The sequence below is a fragment of the Hydractinia symbiolongicarpus genome, chromosome 7, assembly GCF_029227915.1.
Source record: "Hydractinia symbiolongicarpus strain clone_291-10 chromosome 7, HSymV2.1, whole genome shotgun sequence".
NCBI classification, from domain to species: domain Eukaryota; kingdom Metazoa; phylum Cnidaria; class Hydrozoa; order Anthoathecata; family Hydractiniidae; genus Hydractinia; species Hydractinia symbiolongicarpus.
Genome location: NC_079881.1, coordinates 15876914 through 15900594, shown reverse-complemented (window position 1 = coordinate 15900594; position 23681 = coordinate 15876914). Strand labels below are relative to the sequence as shown.

Here is a 23681-nt window from a genome sequence, read left to right as displayed (position 1 = left end):
TTAACTCTATTAATAGAAAAGTCATGCTTCATAACATAGCTATTCTTTGTCCAATCATATCAACGTACATCAGTAACTGTTACAGATCTCCAGCGCGACTGTTCATAACTGCAGGAGGAGAAATACAATCAACAGAAGGTACTACTCAATGCGACCCGACTGCGATGGCTGCATATGCTCTTTCTGTAACGCCATTACTTTCAAACTTATTGTTTAAGAGTGAAGAAAATAATTTTACAACGAAGGAAGTTGCTTTTGCAGATGATTTCAGTGTGGCTGGAAAGGTTCATGAGATAAAGTCTATATGGTACTCCTTGAATCGAACTGGACCGAAGTATGGGTACTATCCAAAGGCAGTCAAATCCGTATTAATTGTGAAAGCAGAATATACTGATAAGGCTGCTGAGTATTTTGGTGATACGGATGTGAAAATAACAACAACAGGACAACGTCATCTTATAATCGGAATCGGAATCGGAAGTGTTGCATACAAGAGAGAATATGTGTCAAACATCGTAGAATCCTGGGCAAAACAATTCCGTCTTTTATCAAATATTGCTGAAATAGATCCCCAAGCTGCATACTGTGGATTTATCAATGGATTCCGTAGTACATTTACGTATTTTATAAGAACTATACCGGATATTTGTGACTTGCTATATCCACTGGAAGGAATAATGCGTGATGAGTTTATACCTGCATTAAATGGGGGCATTCTATGCTCCGATAATGAAAGATTGCTTATGTCATTACCACCACGTATGGGTGGTATGGGTCTCATAGTATTTCATGAGGAAGCAATTCATGAGTACGTAAATTCTAGAGATTTAAAGGCGACAGTTGAGACCTCGTCCTGCAACAGAATACGTCATATGTAACAACATCCACAACGAGGACGAAGGGGAAATTCAGAGCCAAGCGTGAAAGTCGCCAAAATGAATTACTTCAAAAACTAACTCTGTCACTAAATGCAAGAATGCAACGTCTGAATTGTAGCAACAGAGAAAAAGGATCGTCGAATTGGTTGACAGTTTTACCTTTGAAAGATCACAGCTTCGACCTGAATAAACAAAATTTTTGGGATGCTGTTAAAATAAGATATGGTTGGAATTTATCTAATGTCCCAACAACATGTGCATGCGGTGCCAAATTCGATTTTCAACATGCTATGAAAGGTGGATTTGTTATCATCCTTCACAACAATGTTCGGGACATCACCACAAATATGCTTTCACAAGTTTGTAAAGATGTCGAATCGGAACCTATGTTGATGCCTCTCACTGGAGAAAAGTTTGGCAAACGATCAGTGAAAACGTCGCACGAAGGTCGTTTAGACGTAAGACCTCGACGATTTTGGGAAAAAAGACAAAATGCATTTTATGATATAAGGGTCTTTGATCCAAACGCATCGCGTTATTTTAACCAAAACCTAAAGCAATGTTATGTTAGGAACGAGGCTGAGAAGAAGAATCAATACAACGAAAGAGTATTGGAAGTTGAGAATGGATGCTTCACACCGGTGGTATTCTCGATTTTGGGCGGAATGGGTCGAGAGTGCCAAACATTCTACCATCGATTGGCTGAAGACATCGCAGCGAAAAAAAAAGCAAAACCTGGGCAATGTGATATCGTTGATCCGGACGAAACTAAGTTTTTCACTGCTGAGATCGTGCCTATTATGTATTAGAGGCTCCCGTACGGCAAATGTCAGGTCAGAGTGCAGTAGATTGGTTGCTGAAGACATTGATGTCGATCATCAACTGGCTAAAATTTAGATTTTTTCCTTGTAATGTAATCTTTTCTATGTTCTGTTATCCTTCCACGTATAATGTCTCCAGTCGAATTTATATGTATTTAATGTATTTTTTTGTATCGGTATATCTCCGTTGGACACCGGTAAAATATATGTATACAACAACAACAAATAAAAGTTAACTAATGTAAACAATGAAAAAAAAAAAGTGCATTTTTCAGCCGCCATTAGACCATTTCGGAGATTATGCGCCATTATGGATTTGCAGAACTCGGTGGTGCAAGTTGAACTTTGGACTCGTTTTATTCAGTCTTTTGCCTAGAGGTCTCCCAAAAATGCTTTTAGGACACTGTACTGTAGCTAGCTATAAGGCTGTAATTAGTAATTAATGCTTGATTAAAGGTAATTTCATTTTATATTTAGATATTTAAAATTGTGTAGCTGCTTTGTGCTTTATAAAGATTTGGCATTGGATTTTAAACTTGGATTTTTAGAGAGAAATTTTTGATTTTGGAAATACCTTACTGGATTTGGATTTAGACTTGAACTTTGTTTTTGGATTTGTAAAGAAATGTTTAGGTTGTAATATTTGTGAAGATCTAGAAAGTTATAATCCATTGTCAAAATACTTGTCAAAACTCTACAATGTTATCTATTCCTAAAGTGAAACTTACGCTCGCAAAATAATATGGCTTCTTCTATATAATGGGTGTAAAAATTTTCAATACACTGCCCATAGAGATAAGGTGAACAGGTTCAGTCGCAAAGTTTTAGGAATTGAGTCAGTAGTCATTTTAATTGCAAATAATTTTTATTATTTTGATATTTTTATAATTTTGTTTTTCGATGATAATTACACTAATCTGTATGTTTGTCCCTTGATTCGTCTACTTAAACACTCCCATCTTTAAGTCTTTCAAGAGTGGTATTAGAAAGAATACCTGTCTTTCTTCCCTGCTTTCGCTATTGCCCTGTAATTTTTTTTGTACGCTTTCCTTATTGAAAAATATCAAAAAAGGGAAAAATGATGAGTTTATTTTACTAGACTAAAGTGTTATATATGTCTTTATCGGTTTCTTTATCAGGACACGCAATTATAGCAGTAATTTATTACTAAAGTGTAAATCTTTATGATAAATAAATAAATTACTCTGTGAAGCTTGTTTGAATTATTGACATAATAAGTTCTATAGCAGAAAAAGCTCTGGTGATTAACTCAACTATTACTCAGTCCACAAGAAGTCAGTCAGCTACCTCACACTAAGTTCTAAAAAATCCTCATACGTTGTAAGCGGCATAATTCGATCGTAAGGATATGTTTCAAGTTAATTAAATAAATCCAATTTAGCGTTAAAATAATAATAAAAGACACTCAGTATCCCTACGTCCTACACGTGTATTTAATTGCTATTCTAATTCATTAATAGATCAAAGCAATACGCTTAAATAAATGTTGTCTGGTGCTATCCCCTGTTACTTACATAAAAACATTACGAAGACCTAAACACGAGAAAAAAAAGAGTGTATACAAAACTCGTTTCTTTTTGTGTGTGTTAAGAGAGTTTTCTACTAGAAGTGGCTACAAGTACGTGACCGTACTTTTGCTTTTTTTTGCTAGAAGTACGGCATTCACGTATTTTTACTATTTTTTGCTAGAAGTACGGCATTTACGTATTTCTTTTTTCTAGAAGTCGCTTGGCCAGCGGGTTGGTTGGAGAGTTAACGATGAAAAGGTATTTTCTTTTTAGGGTTCTCTATATTGGGAGCTTTTATTTACATCTCTACAACTTTGACTACGTATGTTACAAGGCTGATTATATGTTTTCAGGCACGGTCATGTTAAGAATATTATCATGAAGATGTGATGCTCATATTAGTCAAAAAAAAGAACATTGAGGCTGCAACGAAAATAAAGATTGTCTCCAGCTACCACAGTTGCCCCTAAAGAAAATTTGTTAGTTATTATCTTACATTTATTTTCGCATCGGAATTTTTTAATATGGAAGAATAGTAACTACACCCACTTTCATTCAAATTTACCTGACACACTTTTCATTTCTTCGAGTAGCTGTTGTACATTATTTCGGCCACTCTCGTTGTTTTTTGAGCTCATGTTATGAAGGTCTTTCAAGATAACATTTTTCCCACACAGATTGGAAATATGGTTTTGAATTAATTTTTTGGCTTTCACTTTTAACATTTGTGATGCCTGCAGCGAAAGGTTTTCATCAAAACATTCCTGTAAGAAAAAACGGAGTATTTGACTTGCCGCAAGTATGATATACGGGCGCTTTTTTCTGTGCATACAATCAAGGTGACCTACTTTAGTTACAGGATGATTATGTTCTCCTGTAATTAATTTCACATACAGTTTTTGTCCAGAACTTTTTACCCTCACTTTGATAAGGTATGTACATCCCATTTTGTAAGTTCTAAAATTTATAATTCAGAAGGTACAAGTATTGGCAAGTGCACTGGTAAAAAAATTACATAATCTAGTTATCCCAGGTAATAATTAAAAAGTTGCAAAAAAGTGATATTAATGTAATCTTTTCACAGAAAAATAATTTTTAAAACGAAAAAAATACGGATAGCAATATATATATAAAAAAAAACGTACGCATTATGTTTGCGCTTTCCAGTAGAAGCTGATTTAAATTCTTTCCCCCCATGAATGCAAGTGTAGTCTTTTTCTGCATACTTCAACTCTTCCTTAAAAACTTTCTTGCTAGCTCTTTTTGCTGCACTTTCTACTGATCTTGAACTCCTTACATGTTGTGTAAAAGTTGACTTTTCATGCTCGTTAATAGCCTTTAGCAATTCGTCAAAACTACAAAACTACCAACATTTATTTTCAATAAATTAATTTTTTTAGTCAATAACAATTCTTTCACTTGTAAATAACTCACGAGAAATGCTATTTCGCACCTTCTGCAATATTCTCCACGCCACGCACAAAGGGCGTCAGCGGTGATTTTATGTACGCTGACCAGCATTTTACGCATTCACGTACTTGTAGCAAAAAAATATTAAAATACGGTTCAAAGTTCAACTTGCACCACCGGGCTTCGAAAATCCATAATGGCGCATAATCTCCGAAATGTGAAGATGTCATATTTTTGTATTTTGGAGTTAAACAATGGAGCACTAATGCATAGTGTATAAATCTTTGGAGTTGCTTTTAGAGTAACGAGGCTGATAAGCCGCATCAACATAAAAAGTGCGGGTGTTTCGTGCGAGTTCGACATTTTTAAAAAAAATTCAAGTATTCGCCTGAGAAACCCCGCATAGACCAGTCCTAAAAAGAACAGTTTTAGATTTTTGATAAAATTTACTTTATAAATAGCTTATATATAAACCCTATATGGTCAAAAGAAATGTTCCAACTATCGTCCACAAGGTATTTTGCAAGGAATTGGATTTCGGGAATGCTCCAAGCAAGTTCGGGCGGAGTTACAGAAAGTGTGGGTGGTTTTGGAGAAAAACCACCCACACAAAATCCACCGAAAAATACCTCTCTTCACCAGCACTAGCACAAATAACGTCATGCTGGAATCCATCTACACTGTTTAATGTATATACAAAAAAGACCTTATTGAAATATATTTTATAAAGAATTACTTTGACTTTGACTTTTGAACATCATTGAAAATGCTAAAAAATTGGTAGAAATGCCAAAAGTGGCCCATTCTGAACGTTATATCTCTTTAAGCCGCAACCTTGAAAATTGGCCAGTAAAGAGAACTCAATACATACTGTCAAATGCAAAGAAGCCAACCAATCTACATAATTGGTTTTCAACTGCTAAAAGCGGGATCGTCAGTTTTAAGCATTCATTTAACAAGTCTTGTCTATCTTGCCTATCTCCATTCTGCCAATTCCTATGAAATTTTTTGAAGAGTTAGTGCATAAGCAGATTTCTCATTTTATTTCTGAGCACATGCAGACAGTACAGATTTTGAAAACTCTTCAACAAAAACTGCAGTAGTCAATGTCTCTGATTTTATTCTTACTGAGCTCGACCAACAAAATTTTGTTTGTGCTGTTCTCATTGATCTTAAAACCTTGATCATAAAATTTAAAGTTAAAAAGCTATGGTGTTTTGGCATCAGAGATGCTGCCTTTGACTGGTTCAAGTCCTATACTTAATGGCCAAATGCAGCTGACTCTTGTAAACGACACAAGATCAGATCTGCTTCATGAAGGAGCTTTTGGGGTGCCGCAGGGATATGTGTTGGGCCCCCTTTGTTTTTTTTTGTATATTGATGACTTAAAATCTGTGATCAATTCAGACTACCACCATCTATAAGCAGGTGATACAATAGTTATTTTTACCCATAAAAACTTGTGTAGCAGGTTAAGTTAGAACTTTCGCAAGTCGACCTCTGGCTGAATAATAACAAAATGACTATTAATACGGACAAAACTGAAACAATCTTTTTTAGCAACCACAGCCAGTTAAAAAAAGGTGAGAACAAAACTATCAACTGTATGAGTATTCCTTTGAAGAGGAGCGAAAAAGTTAATATCTCAGATTAACATTTGATTAAAAAATGCATTGGGAAGAGCACATTAATGACATATAGAAAAATACTAATTAAAAATTCTAAAATTAGAACCATTGCATCTTGTTTAACACCTCGCACAAAAAGCCTTTTAATTAATTCACTTGTCATGCCATATTAAAACTATACTGCTCATCAGCATGGGCTTGTGCCACCCAAGGTAGATTGGAAAACTAGAAAAACGATAAAATGTGTCCGTACCTTTCTTGGGAAGAGAGGGAATATTCACTGAATAATTTACTCATCAAAAAGCCACATTAGTTTTCAAAGCCATAAATCACATTGCTCCTAAGGTTCATCATTTGTTTTCATTTTTGTTCCAGTGGCCTCCAGTGGAAACAATTCAATAACTAGGTTTTGGTGATTTTTTTTTCTGGCTATTAACAATTATATAATGCAAAAATTATTTCCGGACATCCAATGTCAATTTTATGGCAATTTTGTAATATTATTTTATAATTTCAGATTTTGTAAACATCAATTTTTCTTTTATTACATTGAATTAAACATTTCCAACAATTATGATAAAGTAGATGACATCATCACTCGACGGTCAGCAAAAAAATAATTTCCATATTATATGTCATATATAAGGTTAAAAAAAGAAAATAAATGGGGATTAATAATAATGTAAAATCCATATGCCAAAAATGTATTTTTTGTGACCCAGCATAAAAATGACTGTAACTTGGTCATTTGTATATACTCTTTTTGTGCTTAGTTTTGGCAGGGTGGTAGGTAGCCTTGGCATCTTGCACCATGGCACCGTAGATTAGTGGTTATAGCCCTCGTACTCTGTGCGGGAGACCAGGGTTCCATTCCTTTTGACGCCGATTCGATTCCTCTTGACGGCTATTCAACATGGGCGAGTGAATGTTATCATAGCCCCGGGTTAACCCAAGCCATGTGAGGGAAATTGGGGAGATGGCACATGTGGGTTGTTGGATGTTGCCGGGAGTTGTCTAGTAGAGCGTGGGCCCTAATTGGGTCTGCGTAGCTCAAAAAGAGCTTTAAATACACTAGGACTCTCCATCTAAGCCATGGCCCCTCCTGGAAATAATAGACAGGGTATATCCCTCAATATTTGTGAGGCTAGCCATGTAAAATATGCACATCTATCTATCTATCCATCCATCCATCCATCTTTCTGTTTAATTAAAATTTATTGTTTAAATCACTGCAGGGGATAATACACAGACCAATAATTTACAGACCAAGGGGTGAATTCAATGGTTTTTTTGTTCAGGGAAACAGGAAGCCGATTTTATTGCACATTTTATACCTACTAGTGCTGAAACTGTTATAGAATTGAATTGATTCATTCCAAAATATAATTGTTTAGTTCCACAGATATAACAGTCCAATTTTACTGATAAAATTCCATTGTTCGATTTCATATATACTATGTAACTGTTTGAATTCATAGATTACATTTGACTAATTACTTTAAAAGTGTTTTGTGTGGTTATATAAGTAAATTTATAGTTTATAGCTTTTTCCTTTCCTTTTTTTTTGTTTCATGTGAATGCTTTCAATGGATATTTTCACGTTTTTTGTGCGACTCCTTTCTAAGCTTGTCAAATTTCCTTGCTTGGATGGTCTTCCAAAATTATTTATTATTATTATTAAGTTACTAACAGCTATGAAGGGAAGATACACTTCTAAAGATCTTATGATTACAAACTGTTATCAGGAGCTGGAGCATGTTACAGCTGAAAATTGTTACAATTAAGTGTCAATACTATTCACAATTTTACAAATGCTAAGTTGAAAAAGAAGCAATCTATTAACAACAAAGTGGGTAACATATCAGAAATTCTTATAAAATTTTATTATTAAGAAAACTAACATTTACATAAGGAGAAAATATAATAAAAACTTATGGATTGTTTAGCAGACTATCCCTTATGATAAAGTTATAAAATAGAGAATGATATTGGAAATCAAGTGTTGACAAAAGCTCAAGATAACAATGAGATATATTTGCCACCAAACATAAAAGCTGGACAACCCATCCGTTTTGCAATTGACAACATGCATTTCAAAAATGGCACATCTGATTGAAAGAAGAAGTTTTATGGTACTGGTCTGATAGTATTTCAAAACAACACAGTGGGTTCTCATGAGCACTACTCGCATAACTTGCAGTAGTGGTAAAGGATTCAAATTTCAGGAAAACATAATCGTAACACCAGAACTTTGTGTTTAATATTTGTTTCTTTTGCAAGAATGCTTGATACCAGAGTCTGTAAATTATTGGTCTGTGAATTACCCCCTGCATTGAATTGAACAATAAATTTCACTTAAAAGAAAGGTACCAAGGCGACCTTGCCAAAATGCAGCACAAAAAGAGAACTAATGATCAAGTTATAGTCATTTTTATCCTGGATTAGTATGTTTACGGTCTGTATTTTATACAAACTTGTTAGTATCCCTTTTTTTCTTTTGCTTATTTGTGACCAGGCGTGTGCATACGAAGATTTTTTTTGCAACATAACAGCCCTCACTATTAGGTAAATGTAAAAAAATTCTGCATAACTGGTGTGCAATCCATAAACTTATATATAGACTACAACAGAATCCATATGAAATCAAAGTTGATGCAACACTAACTTCATATGATTTTTAACATCAATACAGCACCAATTTGTCCTGAAAAATAATATAGCCGTGCGTAACACCTATAGCCCATTCTCTTTAGTTCAAATCAATTCTTTGGTTGTTATGATCACAGTTCTATTGTACCCAAAGAAATAAAATTGATAGCTGCATTTCTTTGACATTATAAAGAAACTTGACACCCTTATTTACTTGCAACATTGTAAAATGTTTTTTTATCTAATTTTAGGTACAAAAAGATGATAATGGTTCACCTTGGAATTTTATTGCCAAGGAACAAGAAACAGAAAATCCAGCTGCCTGAAAAAATTGAGCGGCTTTGCCAAGAGAAAAACATAAAAATTACTGAACTAAGTATCGATAGTGATAATGGAATAAAGGAAGGCTGTTTTGATGTATTGCTTCACAAAGTTACTGATTATTATAACGAGTTTACAGCTGAAGAAGCAGATATAAGAATTAAAAAGTTCAGGGAGTACATTCTGAAATATCCCAAAATGATTGTCATTGATGATATCGAAGGGTGTATAAAAATGACAGACAGGAAATACCAAACACAAATTTTAAAAGCATGCGAAATAACGTTGGATGGTATAAAGGTGTTTGTGCCAAAGATAATCGAGATTCCAGTTAACACAGGTGTGAAAGACGCAGAAATTTTGCTAACTGAGAATGGTGTAAAATTCCCAGTGATAGCTAAACCTATAACAGCTAGCTTGGCAGATGGTTCACATCAAATGATGTTGATATTTTCAAAAGCTAGTATAAAAGATCTTCCAGTTCCATGCTTGGTGCAAGAGTTTCGCAAACATGGCGGAGTAGTATATAAGGTTTATGTCATAGGCGAACACTTTTACATGTGTGAGAGACCATCAATCAAAGATATTGACAACTCTTCAAAGACAACGTTAATATTTGACACAAGGAATGTTTCTAAAACTGGCAAAGCCTATATCCCAGACCTGCATGTCGCGGACCCGAACCTGCGTGAATGGCTGTCGTGCGACGATTGTCCTAATATGTTGAATCGAACTGTTGTAAATGAGCTCTGTCATATTATACGCTGTGAAACAAAGTTAAAACTTTTTGGTTTTGATGTTTTAATAGAAAAAGACACTGGGAATTATGCATTGATCGATGTAAATCATTTCCCTGGGTATAAAGGGATAAATGAAAAATACTTCGCTCGAGATCTTGTTGAATTGATTCTTCACGAAGGGACCAAAAAACCATAAGGCAAAAATCTATTTTACGCACGTTTTAATATTTTATTCTGTTTAATCATCTTGAAATAGATTTTTTATATGTAATTTTTTTTTCAATTTTAAAGGAAAAACAAGATGTATATTAAGGGAAATATAAACAATTAGAGTACATCATGTGTTTTAAATCTAGCTTTATATGCAATCATAGATTTTTTGATTTCTCCCTTTCCTCCAGCGTCAAGTTTAAATTTGATGTTAACTACTGTTCGACTGTCAAGGCAAGAGGAGTGGGTAAAATTTTATATACTTGTCCATTAATATATGTGGATATTTTTTATGGAAAAATTACGAAATATACGGAAGAAAATATCTGTAAAATCATTAATATTATATTCGTATCAGTTTAAAATTATATACACTATTTATTGTTAAACTCTCTTCCCTTGGAATCACATTAACGCTTGATTACAGAGGACCGATCTGATAAGAATAATTGTTTAAATTTTCCTCTTAAAAATATAAATGAGTATTTTTAGGCTATATCCAATAAGGGCATAACGAGAAGCGGTGATAATTAATAACACAACCAGAAATTGGCTCCAGTGTGAAATGGTCTCATTTCTTTTACATGTTCGACCTAAAAAACAAGCAACAAGTACGCAACTGCCGAGTCTGTGAAATTTAACTAACATTGAGTCCCGCTAAAATTTTGTGTTAACCCTATTCGGTCCGGGGGGGGGGGGATTCTGCCCCCCCTGACGGTTTTTTTTAATAACTCCTAATTGCTTTCTTATATGGCTATGATACTGAGTTTCAACATTTATCTATAAGACACCTGCATGCTAAATTTTTAGGTCCCATACCTTTCATCCGGAAGATATGTTAAAAAATTTTTATTTAGCTTTTAGAAACTTCAAACAGAATGTAAAAATTCGATCTAGAACAAAAGTAATTATATTTTAAGCAGATAGTGGCATTTTTAACAATTTTCAAGCTTCTGATGACGTCACAGAAAATGTGCTGACGCAAGCAAAAATTTATTGCGGCTATTTTGTTCCTTTTATGACGTACTATAAGTGTGCCAAGTTTGATTCAATTTGAACAATCCTATGAAAAGTTATTGAGGGGGGGGGGGGGGGGGGGGGGCGGAATCCGCCCCCCGGTCATAGTATGTTCAAAAAACCCCGGACCGAATAGGGTTAAACTACAATCCATATTAGTATTAACTCCAAAAAAGAACCACAGTCAAATCCTTATAGAGGAATTGGAAAGCTTTTGACAAGCAATCTAATTAGCCGAGAGATTTCTCTCTTTACTCACCAAAGACCATAGATTACTAGACCGTGGGCTTCTAGAAACCCGTTTCCTGTCGATTTGAACGGCAATATAGGAGACACCTAATTAGCGAATAAAAAGTGATTTCATCAAAGGTGGATCTTTGTAGTTTTTCATTAACTTTAAAATTTGAAAAAAAGGTCACAATTGTGTTAGGAAAGTCAGAAATTTTCAAAGTGCTAAGTTGTTACAAGATTGTCAGGAATTTTTGTTTTCGATTGGCAAGGAATGGAATTTGATGTTTTTAAAGAATTAGCATTAAATTTACGATCATTAAATTCACACTTTTCAGGTTACACAGACATGCCTTTCTTCACAAAGCAGTCAGGATGGTCAGGAAAATAAAAGTAAAATGACAGTTGACACGCTTGATTTACCTACAATATGCTTGAATTAATCAAAATGTCATAGGCGTAGAAGAGCCCTGGGGACGAGCTTGTAAATTAATATTTAATTTGCCTATCTTTATTTTATAATTTTTGTCAGAAACATCCTCGTTAACAACGTGATTTTCCAAGTGTTTATCTCATCATTAAAGTCTATCTCATCTTCAGGGTTTGTTGCTTTACATATCCATATCCAAGTCCATATCCCTTCTTTTACTTTTATAATTCGTTGAAAATATTATTCGCGAATGCAGGAAAAAAACTTGACAATGAACAACCTCGTCCCCAGGGATTTTTTCTTTCTGACGGAGAAAACCGTTGCGCAATGAACGAAAACTAACACCTGATAGCGAATTTTGCAGTTTGTGGGAGTTTTTATCGTGAAGACAAATTTGCGAAATATTATTTTCAATCAAACACTGAGCATTCTCAACAGAGGTATTTGATGAACACATCAACTTTTTTGAACAAGAAAGCGATCCATCTTCGTTCCCCCGTGCATTTCGTGGTATCCCTTTATGTTGCCATAAAAACAACCAAGTTAAAAATATCAGAGACAATAGAGTATTTATTTTACATAGAAAAATCCCTGATATTTTCTTATCGAGAATGATGAATGCTAAAAGTGTAAAGTTTTCAGCACCTTTTCCAAATAATAGCGGACAGGGATTACGGGATATTTGAAATTCTTGATTGGCTATTCCAGGACAAATACGACGCTACACAAGCAGTGCATCCGCCATTTTACCAACTGACGCAGAAATTTTAAAACAAAACAACGGTTTGTTTGAGTTTGTGTTTATGCATCATTCTTTTTTAATAAATAACAGAACGTTAACAAAAGAGAGATTGGTTTAAAAGTTATCAACTTATTCCTGGCAAATCAGGACAAAAACGCCGAAAAAAATGTTTTAGAAAACCTCTTTTGCCATTTTTATGTGGTACTTATAGCTAAGCGTTATATTAAAATATAGTCTCTGTACGGAGAGATATACAATTAAAATTTTTAATAGAATATTTTAATTTACAATTTTTTTAAACTGCGGTCGACAGGCCCCATTTCGTAGCCCGAAGAGCATCTTTTTTTAAGCGCAAATGCAATGTTCCCTTCTCCCACGGATTCTGAAGATTCATCAAATTTAAATCGTTTCTTAAACAACGTTCGCGCGATCCTGAGACAACCACCAAAACTAATTGGTCTAGATTATCGCTTGAAAGTATTTCCAATCCGTCTCCACCGTCACCGTCGTTTTCCAGTTTGACGTCATCTTTTAAAAACTGTTTTGCTGCAATCTGTATAATGTCTTGCGTTGTCGTCGTTTCCGTAATATTAACCTCTGTACTACATGTCTCTGACAGGCCTACCTCACTCGTAGCATATATAGTAAGGACCAGATCGGTTTTAATATCATTCACATCACAAGAACGACATTCGTCATGTTCTGACGAGTCATCAGATAGAGTGGAAATACTAGAAACGGACAAATTATGATCATCTTGCGACCATTCACTGGATTTATAAAACGCTGACAGAGGTATAGCGATATTTGAGTTCTTATCTTGGCACGATTGTAGCGTGTCTAAAACCCAACGACTTGAACGCCACAATTCGTCCACGGATTGCTGGATTTCTAACAATTTCGCTTCCCTTTCCTTCAAGTTCTTTCCCTCGTTATGGCAAATAGTTTCTCGTAAAGCTTGTTGCGTGCAGAAATTTTCAAGTTCTAGAATACTCGACAACCTGCTATAGGACGACATGACCTTAGGTTGATACGTCATCATGTTGGCCATTTCAAAGGCTTGCACGGGCAACGCCGAGTAAGCCGTCAGATTAGAAAAATGGTCTGTTTGATTCGGTGGGGTACATATAGAGTCTGCGGACGGACATATCAGGATAAACAGAACTTCGGAATTTAACTCGATTACCTCTTGGTCGTATATTCGATGTGACATAAAGGACTTAAAGAAATACAAAAAATAAGAATAAGTTATTTAAAATACAGGCATAAACTTACTTCCTCCAAAATTTAGGAACAGGAAAAAATGCCAATATGTTGAGGTAAGTTTTATTGTATTTACTTTTTTTAGGGGTGATAGTAGCACATAACCAGCAACAACTACAACAACAACACTAAGGAGGACAACGAAAACGACAATTGCGACAACGGCAACAACAACAGCAACAACAACAACACTAAGAAGGACAACGAAAACGACAATTACGACAACGGCAACGACAAGAACAACAGCCAAAAAAATCACCTACCTCTGTCGGAATGTTCAAATGCGAGAACAACTTATTAACCGCGTTTTTGAGACGTTTCTCGAACGTGCGCAAGTTCGGTGAAATTTCTCCTTCGCAGTCGTCCTCGGACTGAAACAACAACAAAAAAGAGGTCACACGATAACTTATTGACAACATCAAACACTATACAACCAGCCTCGTTATGGAGCAGCCTCGTTATCGTAATACAAACCTGGACGTACCTCTGCGCTTCTATTTTTATTTTTTAGCCACTTCCATTCTTCCTTGGTTACGTTCGGAACGTCTTGGATTTTAACGTATGGTAAAACATTCGTATGACTGTTTGGAACAATTACAGAAAGTGTGTCCATGGTAGTTCGCAGTTTTAAATAGCCAAGGTAAAGTCCCCTAGAAAAATATCAAAAGTCGCTTACTTAAGTTAAACCATGTTTACTCAGTTTCTTACTTACTAAAATAAAAAAATAACAAGGAGATATTTACTTTGGTAGGTGCATCCTTGACCTTCGATGACAAGTCACTTGGTCCTAAATGCATAATGCATACGATCAATTGAACCCGACAAATATGTTTATCACGAGTTTACACGCGACAAATATGTTTATCACGAGTTTACACGCGACAAATATGCTTATCACGAGTTTACACGCGACAATGTTTATCGCGGCAAAATGAAATAAAAAACATTATCTTCTTTTAAAAAAAAGACTTTATATGCAACATTGTCCAGATAAAAAAACGGTAAAATATACGACACACACGAATTCTTAGCTATGATTCTTAAATACATAGCTATATACACATTTTAATAAAATATTGTTTTGTTTGTTTGTTTTTTTGTTCGTTCCGCCGAAAAGAAAAATTTGAAAGTTTCCCCTCCTAAGTTCTGACTACCTAGAAACTCTACAAACATAAAAGATATTAAGTATTGTAACATAAAAACGATTTAACGTTCTTTCAAGTCATCCTGAAATCGTTGATTTTGAAAATGTTTTTTTGACTTTACTTCATCTTTGCTTAAAAAACTCATAGATAGTACAGCAGCTTTTTTCTCTATCTTAATTTAATTAAAACAGCTAAATTTTAAAAAGATTGAAGCTGTAAAAAATAGCTTGATAGTAAAGTAATTCAATTGAAAAGACATACTGTGAGGAAACAAATCGAGAATTTGCATTGGATTGAACTATCATTTAACTTAATGAAGAGGTCTTAATGGGTTCTTTTCATATACATATTGTCCCCACGAAATTATAATTTTAAATACTTTATTCATCCTCGACTTATTTCCATCCTTTCAACAATATCCTCGTTTTGGACATACTAGAGTATATTCAGTATAATTTTCGTGCAAAAATTTTTTTTTTTGATTGTTTAATACTTCTCATCCGTTTAAATAGTTTTTAAGCTTCTCGAAATACTTTCTCGTAACGTCAAGGTGAGTAATGTTTTCATCCACGTGATCACCTTGTCACTATGATGGTATGTTAAAAGAAATGCCATTTATTATTTTCTTCGCGCGAAAATGGAAAACTCCTAGCTACTACTCCAACCAATTTGCCTAAAGCTTTTTATAAAAGTTTGACCAGAAAACGGCCAGTGAATAAAACTTGGTCCACTAATCAGAGGTGTCTGCTAATTGGAGATAATACTGTAAATATTGATAAAAGCTAGGCGTGTGTTTGGAGCCTTACCTGAACAGACGGTATGAGTCTTTCAGGGACGATAACTTGCTCATTTATGGAATTCGTTTTCTTCAGTAACTTTTGGATGGGTATCCACTTCATCGTTAAAGCCCGAGTCCCACTTAGCGATTTCTACAATCAAACATATTTTGTTTTGTCAACGTCGAATCAACATTGTTTACAGTCTGCATACAAAAGCACAAGTTTAAACGAACCTTTATACAGTTTACTGTGAGAAGGAGAATACTGCCGTGGGCGTCCTTGAATGGTTTGTAGTGTATTGGGCCCAGGTCGTTTACACCAGTGGCATTCTAAAGATTGGAAACGAGGTTGTCAACGATTGTTAAGAAACAACAAAAATGGAAACAAAGTGACATCGTATAAAATTTAAATTAAATTGCTGTCGATTGAGTTCAGAACAAATGCGCAACAGAAGAATGATAAAATTCGGAATATACTGTTGATTAACACACGGAATAGATGGTTGAAAAAATAAATAAAATGAATAAAATGAGGACAGCAGTGTATTAAAATCATGGATGAAATTCAAATGTGGAAAAGATGATTGATAAAAATACGAAACATTGATGCAACACACCATTAAAACTAAAGCGGATTGGAGTAATTTTCTTCTGATTTGAACAGACTGTGAAGAATGCGATTTGTTGGAGAAGAAGAGCATGTGCTGAATGTCCTCCCATGTACACGAAGCCTAAAAGAAAAATAGTGGTTGGAAACATAATCAACTAAGAGAAAAAATAATGCTAGGGCTCATGCAGAAAATCGATAGGATAATCGTTTTTGTTTTTCCTTTAATTCAATTTTTTTTTAATAATTGAGGAAGCCTACGAATATAACATTTGAAAGCTTGTCAATGTCTTGTTTGTTGTTATTCTTCACATTCTTCATTCTTTAAAAGTGGAAGAGAGAAGCACCAGTCCAAAATTAAAAACGATATGCAATGCGTGTAAACACAGGAATCGCTCAACTAGACCACCGCCTAAGATATCAATCCTGTTCTCTTGCTGAACAGTAAGCAGAAGTTATCGATTCACTCTGACGTTACTCGGCCCGATTTTTAACCCAAGATCTTACGCACTGGAAACCAAAATTTTACAACAGGACAACCAGCTATAGCATCGTGGTGTAAGTAATGCATTCGTTAAGGCTAAGTTCAAAACAGTTATACTCTATTGTTATTTTCAAATTGGTGTTATTTCTAAAGACTTTGGACGTTCATGTAAATGAAAGGAGGATTTATTTCTATACTCCCCTAAGGGGCGCTTATTGGAAAAAGGTTGTCCTTTGAGAAAGGCGCTTATTCAATGGAGGCGCTTATTCAATGTTGAGACGATCCATAGAAAAAACACAGTAATCTACATACCTTGGAGAACCAATAAAATTCTTGATTGAACGATTTCGAGTAGTTTTCATCGCACTCGACAACGGGTAAATTTTCATCCATCGTCACGAGAACACGACTTAAATCGTCATTGTATAGAAGAGCGGCTAAATATATACCGCGACTAAAACGAAGGAATGGCAAAAATACTTTATTTCAACGCAATGTTGGTGACATTGGAAGAGAGCTGGGTCTAAGGTTTTTTGGTAAAGATTTCTAGTGAAATTAATGGGTTTTAAAGCTTGAAAACAAAACAAACAAACAACAAAGGATAAAAAACATACCCTTTAATTTTTTTCAGTAACTTCGGAGCTGAATTGAATATCAAGTTTGTATACTTGCTGACCCGCTTCATCATTACCTTCTTTTTACCATATGGTGGTTTGGGTGAACGAGACAAAGCTTGTGGACTCGTTGGTGAATCATCATCAGAAGTGTCTCGAGAGAAAAAATATTTCCAAACAAATGTACACAAGCTTGTGCAAATATGTGTAACCATGACTGTCTACGAACCAAAAATCATAACCTCGTGCGTAAGCCTCAAACACATTTTCCAAAAGAGTAATTACATGCAACCAGAAAAACTATTATTAGCCTTTAAGACGAATTTCTATTAAATCAAATTGATGGACGTCAAATTATGCATGCATTTTTAGTCTTCTGATAGGTTTACAAAATTTTTTGTCACTGTTTTTTTCCCGCTGAACGGACATATTAAGTGGACAGCAAATGCTGCTTTGCACAGCGCGTCGCAAAACGCTGATTACAAGTTCATTTTTATGACAATAAGAACATTTAGGCTGATATTTGGTAAGAACATGCCGTGTTACAAATCTAGCATCTTTTTAACAAAAAAAAACAAAACAAACTCACCATCTGAATGTTTATCCAAACTATGTTTTTGAAAGGAGTGCAATCTATCAACAAGTGAACACAGCTTGTCACTCGCGCCATAATATCTCGGTACGCTGTTATCACACTCGTGCCATGCTAAAAGAAAATTATAAAGTTACATTCCACATTACTGAATATAACGAGAGAGCAGATGATTTGGAAACAAGGAACTCAGACGATCATGAAATAAGCCGCAAGATGCTCATAAAATCATACGGTCACGAAACTAACCACCCGGATGCCCATCAAATAAGCAGTCCAGGCGATCATGAAACAAGCCTTACATACTCCACGATTCATTTTAACAGCATGTTAACCAAAATTTTAATTCCCAAAACTAACGAAAATCAACTCGAGACAAAAAATTGTGTATATATCTGTAATAAAAAATATTTCTAAAGAAAACTCGATGAACAAAAATGAACGACCTACCCATCTCAAAAGACAAATCCAATGACAACACGGTTGAAAAAATTTGATCAAACAAATTAATAGCCATATTCACAAAGGTGCGAAAATAATTAAAAAAACACATGGTCTGGTTTCCACGTGCTTATGCGAGTCCTTCTCAAGACATGCGATGCGCAAACAAACGTATGCAAACAACGACTGAAGTACGCACAGAAACAAAACTTTTGTATAGCACACTGTTTTCATCATGTTCTAATGATAACTCATTGTAATCTTTCACAGTTTATAAAAAACATAGCAGAGTGAGTCATAACATCTGATCACCACGTGTTTTAAAAATTTAACTTTCAAACAAAACATTATACGAATTTTTTCCTTAAAGTAAACAGGTGCAATTAAGGCCCTTTCACAGACATACACTGCGATAGGCCCACCACACAATTTTAACAAAAAAAAACATTTGAAAATTTATACAAAAGGTGATAGTGTCAATGGAGCCTTAATTAGTCTCTGAAGTGCTTGAGGTTCTAATTGCGGTTCTGGCATATGACAAGCACATGGAATTTTACTTACAAGATGGTTTCACAGCACGAGGCTCGGGGTAGCCGTATGGTGAAAAGCCTTTTATATTTCCCGACTGGACGCGGACATACCAATTGATATTCTAAATTACAGGACGCAGAGGTAAACAAAGAGCAATTAATTTTCGTTGTTCGAGAAATCATCCGTCTACAGTTTTACAAGCATCACCTTCATGAAAAATAAACACAACGTTATTCTGAAAGTTATTGAAACACAAGCACGCGAGTAATAATTTGCTACAGATAAAGAAAAATACAAAAGTAACTTTTCTTTTAGCTGCAAGATGTCCTTTCATTAGTTTTCTAGCTAACTTGAATTTATCCTTCCATTCTATCTTTTACACAGAAAAAACATCGAACAAGAACTAACCGCTTCCAAGCCTTTGATCGTACATGTCACCACTCTTTTATCCGTTATTAATTCTTGTCCGACAATTTCTGAAAAATCTTCCATTCGACTCCATTCAACTATATTGTAAATAAAAAAAAACATCACACGACCGGTAATTTGATCTAAAATCAATTCTCTGTGAGAAATTTCATCCAAGATACTTAAGCTAAAACCAAATAGTATTTCTATGTTAAGGTCCTTTCGTAGGTAGTTTGTTCATCTCTAATTTGCTTGGACTGTAAGTTATCTAAGATGCTAAGTTATCTATCCCAGATACTTGGGCTGATACCAATTAGTACTTCTATCCCAGGATTCATTGAAAACTAACCTATCGAATTGTGCTTTTAATTGTACAATTAATTTGTCCATCAGTTTCTATTCTAGATTATACCTTACTAAACAACGGCAAAATTCTGAAAACATTTTTCTTAGCCTACCTTTGTGTTTCGTAATCATGTCATCACCTTCAGTCGCTGTGGAGGAGAGTGAAACAACGATGGCTTCATTGGAGAGCGGCGCCAAAGCCACGGAGGGTGATTGTAACGGTTTCTCTATAAATAACATGATTTTCGAAAAGTTAGCACAGCAGCAATCTGGGAGGTATGCCAGAAATTAAACAGTTTTTACTAACACTTAGATTCTACAAGATGTGCCTAAAGTCACGTTTCCTAGAGCTTTTAAACTTAACATTAATTATTAAGGTATTGAAAAAATCTTTCACCCTTCCCCTTTCCCCTCCCGGCGGCTTCCTTCCGCATAAACGTCCAGATAAAAAATGAATTGTTTAGTAACGCCTTCATCTATAACGCCCACTTCTGTTAACGCCCGGTTCTTTAACGCCCCCTTCTGTCCATTTTTTCGATAGGCGGGTATATATTTATTTGTTAAAAACTTACAATTGCTGCAACAACACATAAATAGGAAACGCTCGGTCATTCGGTACCACCCGTTTTTAGGACTCGTAGATGTCATATCTTTGGAAATGACAATAAAAATAACATTGTAATCTACCTGTAGAAAAGAATCCATTTTGCATGACTCGCAACATGTACAATCTCCATTCCCATTCTCGGAGTTGTCTTTCGTTATCCTGCGAAATAAAAACAATAAAAAACATAATGTCAACTCAAAGTGAAGCCTTGGAGCCAGATGTTCTGGTTTTAAATGTTTCACAAAGATATCCATGCAGAAAGAGAAAATCGAGCAGACATAAGGTTTGAGGTTTTGGTGGTAAGGTAAACAAATTTGAAAGGCGTTAACATTCAGATTATAAAGGAAAACATATCACAACTTCGGCTGAATATATTTTCAACATTCTCAATTTTTAGGCACAATTGAAGGTTCACACAAGGTTCTTTACACACTATAAAATATTTCTGATTTCGAGGTCCGGCAGACACGCTGTACTACGGAATCTTTCTTTTTTTGACTAAAAAAAATACACATACTTTGGCGTCCCCAATGCAATTGACAATAGTTGCGGTGTAATCGTTTACGTTCTTGTCTGCATTCTCAATAAGGGTCTCCAGATGTTGTGCACGTTCTGAAGGATCCAAAACTACAAAATGCAAACAAAATCATTTTAGAACAATTTACTAACCGGTCTATCTTATTAGTATAAAACAGTTTGCTCTGCTAGGAAGTCAATTCTTTAATAAACCAAACAAACTAGTGGTAGGTATCCCCGTGGGTAAAACTAAATGTTGTTAAAAACTTGATTGATAACAGGAACAAAAAACAGCAACAACACCAACAAAATTAACAACAACACCAACACCAACACCAACAAAAACAAAAACAAAAACACCAACACCAACAAAAACAACAACAACAACAACAACAACAACAACAACAACAACAACAACAACAACAAAAACAACAACAACAAAAACAACAACAGGCACGCAAAGATAAAACTGTAACAGACAGAAAAAGACATGCTTACAAACTGGGTTTTCCTTTCCACCATGATTTAACAAAATGGTAGCGATTTCTGTTTCACCACACATCAAAGCAACATCCAACGGAGTGAACTGATCAGGATTCACCCTACATTTAACAAAGAATAAGCTAATTATGGCGCATTATAAGAAAAATACTTTATCACAAATATAAATAAGTAACATGGAGTATCACTTTTCATAAAGTTGACGCTTTTTTTTACCATCATGACACGTCTTTTTTACCATCATGACACGTCTTTTTTTACCATCATGACACGTCTTTTTTTACCATCATGACACGTCTTTTTACTGCACTTAATGATATTCTTTAAATGTTAACCTCCATAAAAAACAACTCCACAAACTTACTCGTTGATGTTAATCTCCATAATATTGATCATTTTGCGCACTTCGTCCACCTCTTGTCTTTCAATGGCATCAAATAAAGCTGAGGGGACAAATAAAAACATTTACAAACGTTTCAAAACCAGAAAAACAGAGCTTCTACAGTATATGGCTATTACAAATGCGTTCAAACATCTCTACAGCATACAGGTTTATGAATTCTATACTTATTTTTCATTGGAAATAATGGACATCTTATTTCATAATGTGCAGATGCAGAACTCAAGCTTGGTGCACATCCTATATCGGGTCTGGCAACATTTACACACGATGACACACACACGACGAAGAAGGACAGTTGTTGTAATGAATCAAAGTCTAATGCAGTATATAGGTGGTCAAAACGGTTTAGTTTGGCCTAGTGAACTAAGCTTTCTTCAAGGACATCAGACGCAAACTAATTAGACGCAACCAATGAGCACAAGCCAGCGTGGTTACATCTTACCCTCTTAAAAAGTACAAGAATTAATTATATTTTCTCAGGTGAGCGAGGCCATTCGCGCTTAAAACAAAGGTGAGTAAAGAATATTAGAAGTAACCAAACAAAAAGCGCGGTCAGTATTCTGACGGCAGGAAGTTCGTTTGCGACCTAGTGTTAAACTGACGTTCTTCATATTCCATGATAAAATTTTTTGCTAGCACAAGCTTATTGATATTGAAAAAAATGACACATTACAATCGAATCCGAGATTTCCACCAAAAAAAAAAAAAAATTATCCAGATCCGTCCAGTTCTTTTCTCAGGCAAAAATAATTTCCTGTGTACAACAGGTTTTCCAGATTGCTGGCCATCAAGCTCGGATTACACCCAAACTCAAATCCCAGAATTATAAGAAGGCATTAAGAAGCTTCCATAACATACGCACCGTCTAATCCCGATTTCCTTTTTGTAGCTTTCAAACGAAGTTCTTTGATACCTGATGGAGAAGAAAAAATAATATTTCTTAAAAAAAACTCACACTCTTTCTTGAAAGAATAACTAATTTGCGAAAATTCCCGAAAATTAAAAGTTAGTGAAGTATAATTCCAGCATGGAGATTACCAGCTTATAAGCAAGCCGAAAGTGTATTTAAACAGAATGTAAAAGAAGGCTCTTTAGGAGATTTAGAGGAATCAATATTCTGGGTACAAATTTTAGGCTCTTTAGAAGATTTAGAGGAATCAATATTTTGGGTCGAAATTTTAGGTTATTTAAGAGATTTTAGGAGGAATCAATATTTTGGATTCAAATTTTAGTGTGGCCATCATGAGAGAGAAAATACACTATGCTTATAACAAACGAGTGTAAAAAGAAAAAAAAATTATCAATAGCATTATCATAAAACATAATACAGCTAATTATTTGATCAACCCTTTCTTATAAATATTAAAGATAGGGAGGTCTGTAGAAGAAAAAAACACAAGCTGTTTTATCCCTGGCTGTTGACGACAATAGCAAAGAAGTCTGCAGGTAGGGCGAGTATAGTAAGGAATTCAAATAAGAGGGTTGAAAATATTTTATGAAACTCGTATTTACCAGGCGCTTTTGCTAGTAAAAACTATCCAGCCTTAAAATTTAACATAGATTTCAGTTCACTTATTACAAAGTAACTTCTAATGGACATTACTCATCATAAATATAAATATTCTCACTCTTGCTGTTTCGTCTATAAACAACTTTAAAATATTCTTTAGCAGAAAAGACAACTTGACTTTGGAAGAACAACACTGGCCTTATAGATAACCCAAAACATTTCAAGTTGATTAAACGAGAAAAAACGAATACCTAGACCATCACCAGTTTATGGTCGAAACATGAGTGATGACAGATGACAGTTAAGAAAGGCAAGCCTATTGAGTTTTTTTTT

The 23681-nt window shown here is 34.8% G+C and overlaps 3 protein-coding genes across 11 annotated transcripts in view; 2 read left to right on the top strand and 1 right to left on the bottom strand.

The window, feature by feature from the left end:
• The first annotated feature begins 881 nt into the window (after positions 1-881).
• On the top strand, positions 882-4047 carry LOC130648959 (uncharacterized). The gene is made up of 2 exons (XM_057455110.1): positions 882-3486; positions 3582-4047. The coding sequence occupies exon 1, from the start codon at positions 977-979 to the stop codon at positions 1685-1687; it is 711 nt and encodes a 236-aa protein (XP_057311093.1). The 5' UTR covers positions 882-976; the 3' UTR covers positions 1688-3486; positions 3582-4047.
• Positions 4048-9176: 5129 nt separating this feature from the next.
• On the top strand, positions 9177-10172 carry LOC130648535 (inositol-tetrakisphosphate 1-kinase-like). The gene has a single exon (XM_057454587.1). The coding sequence runs from the start codon at positions 9177-9179 to the stop codon at positions 10170-10172; it is 996 nt and encodes a 331-aa protein (XP_057310570.1).
• A 2471-nt stretch (positions 10173-12643) lies between these two features.
• LOC130649065 (ankyrin repeat and fibronectin type-III domain-containing protein 1-like) overlaps positions 12644-23681 on the bottom strand; it is a 39270-nt gene continuing 28232 nt past the window's right edge. For 8 of the 9 annotated variants that reach the window (XM_057455257.1, XM_057455258.1, XM_057455261.1 and 5 more), the window contains 18 exons: positions 22701-22751; positions 21800-21878; positions 21433-21536; positions 20936-21045; positions 20499-20577; positions 19925-20038; positions 19467-19564; positions 19089-19179; positions 18084-18200; positions 17495-17648; positions 17193-17334; positions 16407-16520; positions 16024-16119; positions 15818-15940; positions 14610-14653; positions 14351-14516; positions 14130-14237; positions 12644-13822 (listed from right to left, as the gene is read on the bottom strand). In XM_057455257.1, the coding sequence (XP_057311240.1) occupies positions 12899-13822; positions 14130-14237; positions 14351-14516; positions 14610-14653; positions 15818-15940; positions 16024-16119; positions 16407-16520; positions 17193-17334; positions 17495-17648; positions 18084-18200; positions 19089-19179; positions 19467-19564; positions 19925-20038; positions 20499-20577; positions 20936-21045; positions 21433-21536; positions 21800-21878; positions 22701-22751 (2714 nt within the window). In that variant the 3' untranslated portion in view covers positions 12644-12898. The remainder of the gene's footprint in view (positions 13823-14129; positions 14238-14350; positions 14517-14609; positions 14654-15817; positions 15941-16023; positions 16120-16406; positions 16521-17192; positions 17335-17494; positions 17649-18083; positions 18201-19088; positions 19180-19466; positions 19565-19924; positions 20039-20498; positions 20578-20935; positions 21046-21432; positions 21537-21799; positions 21879-22700; positions 22752-23681) is intronic. The other variant, XM_057455259.1, reaches the window with a different exon arrangement.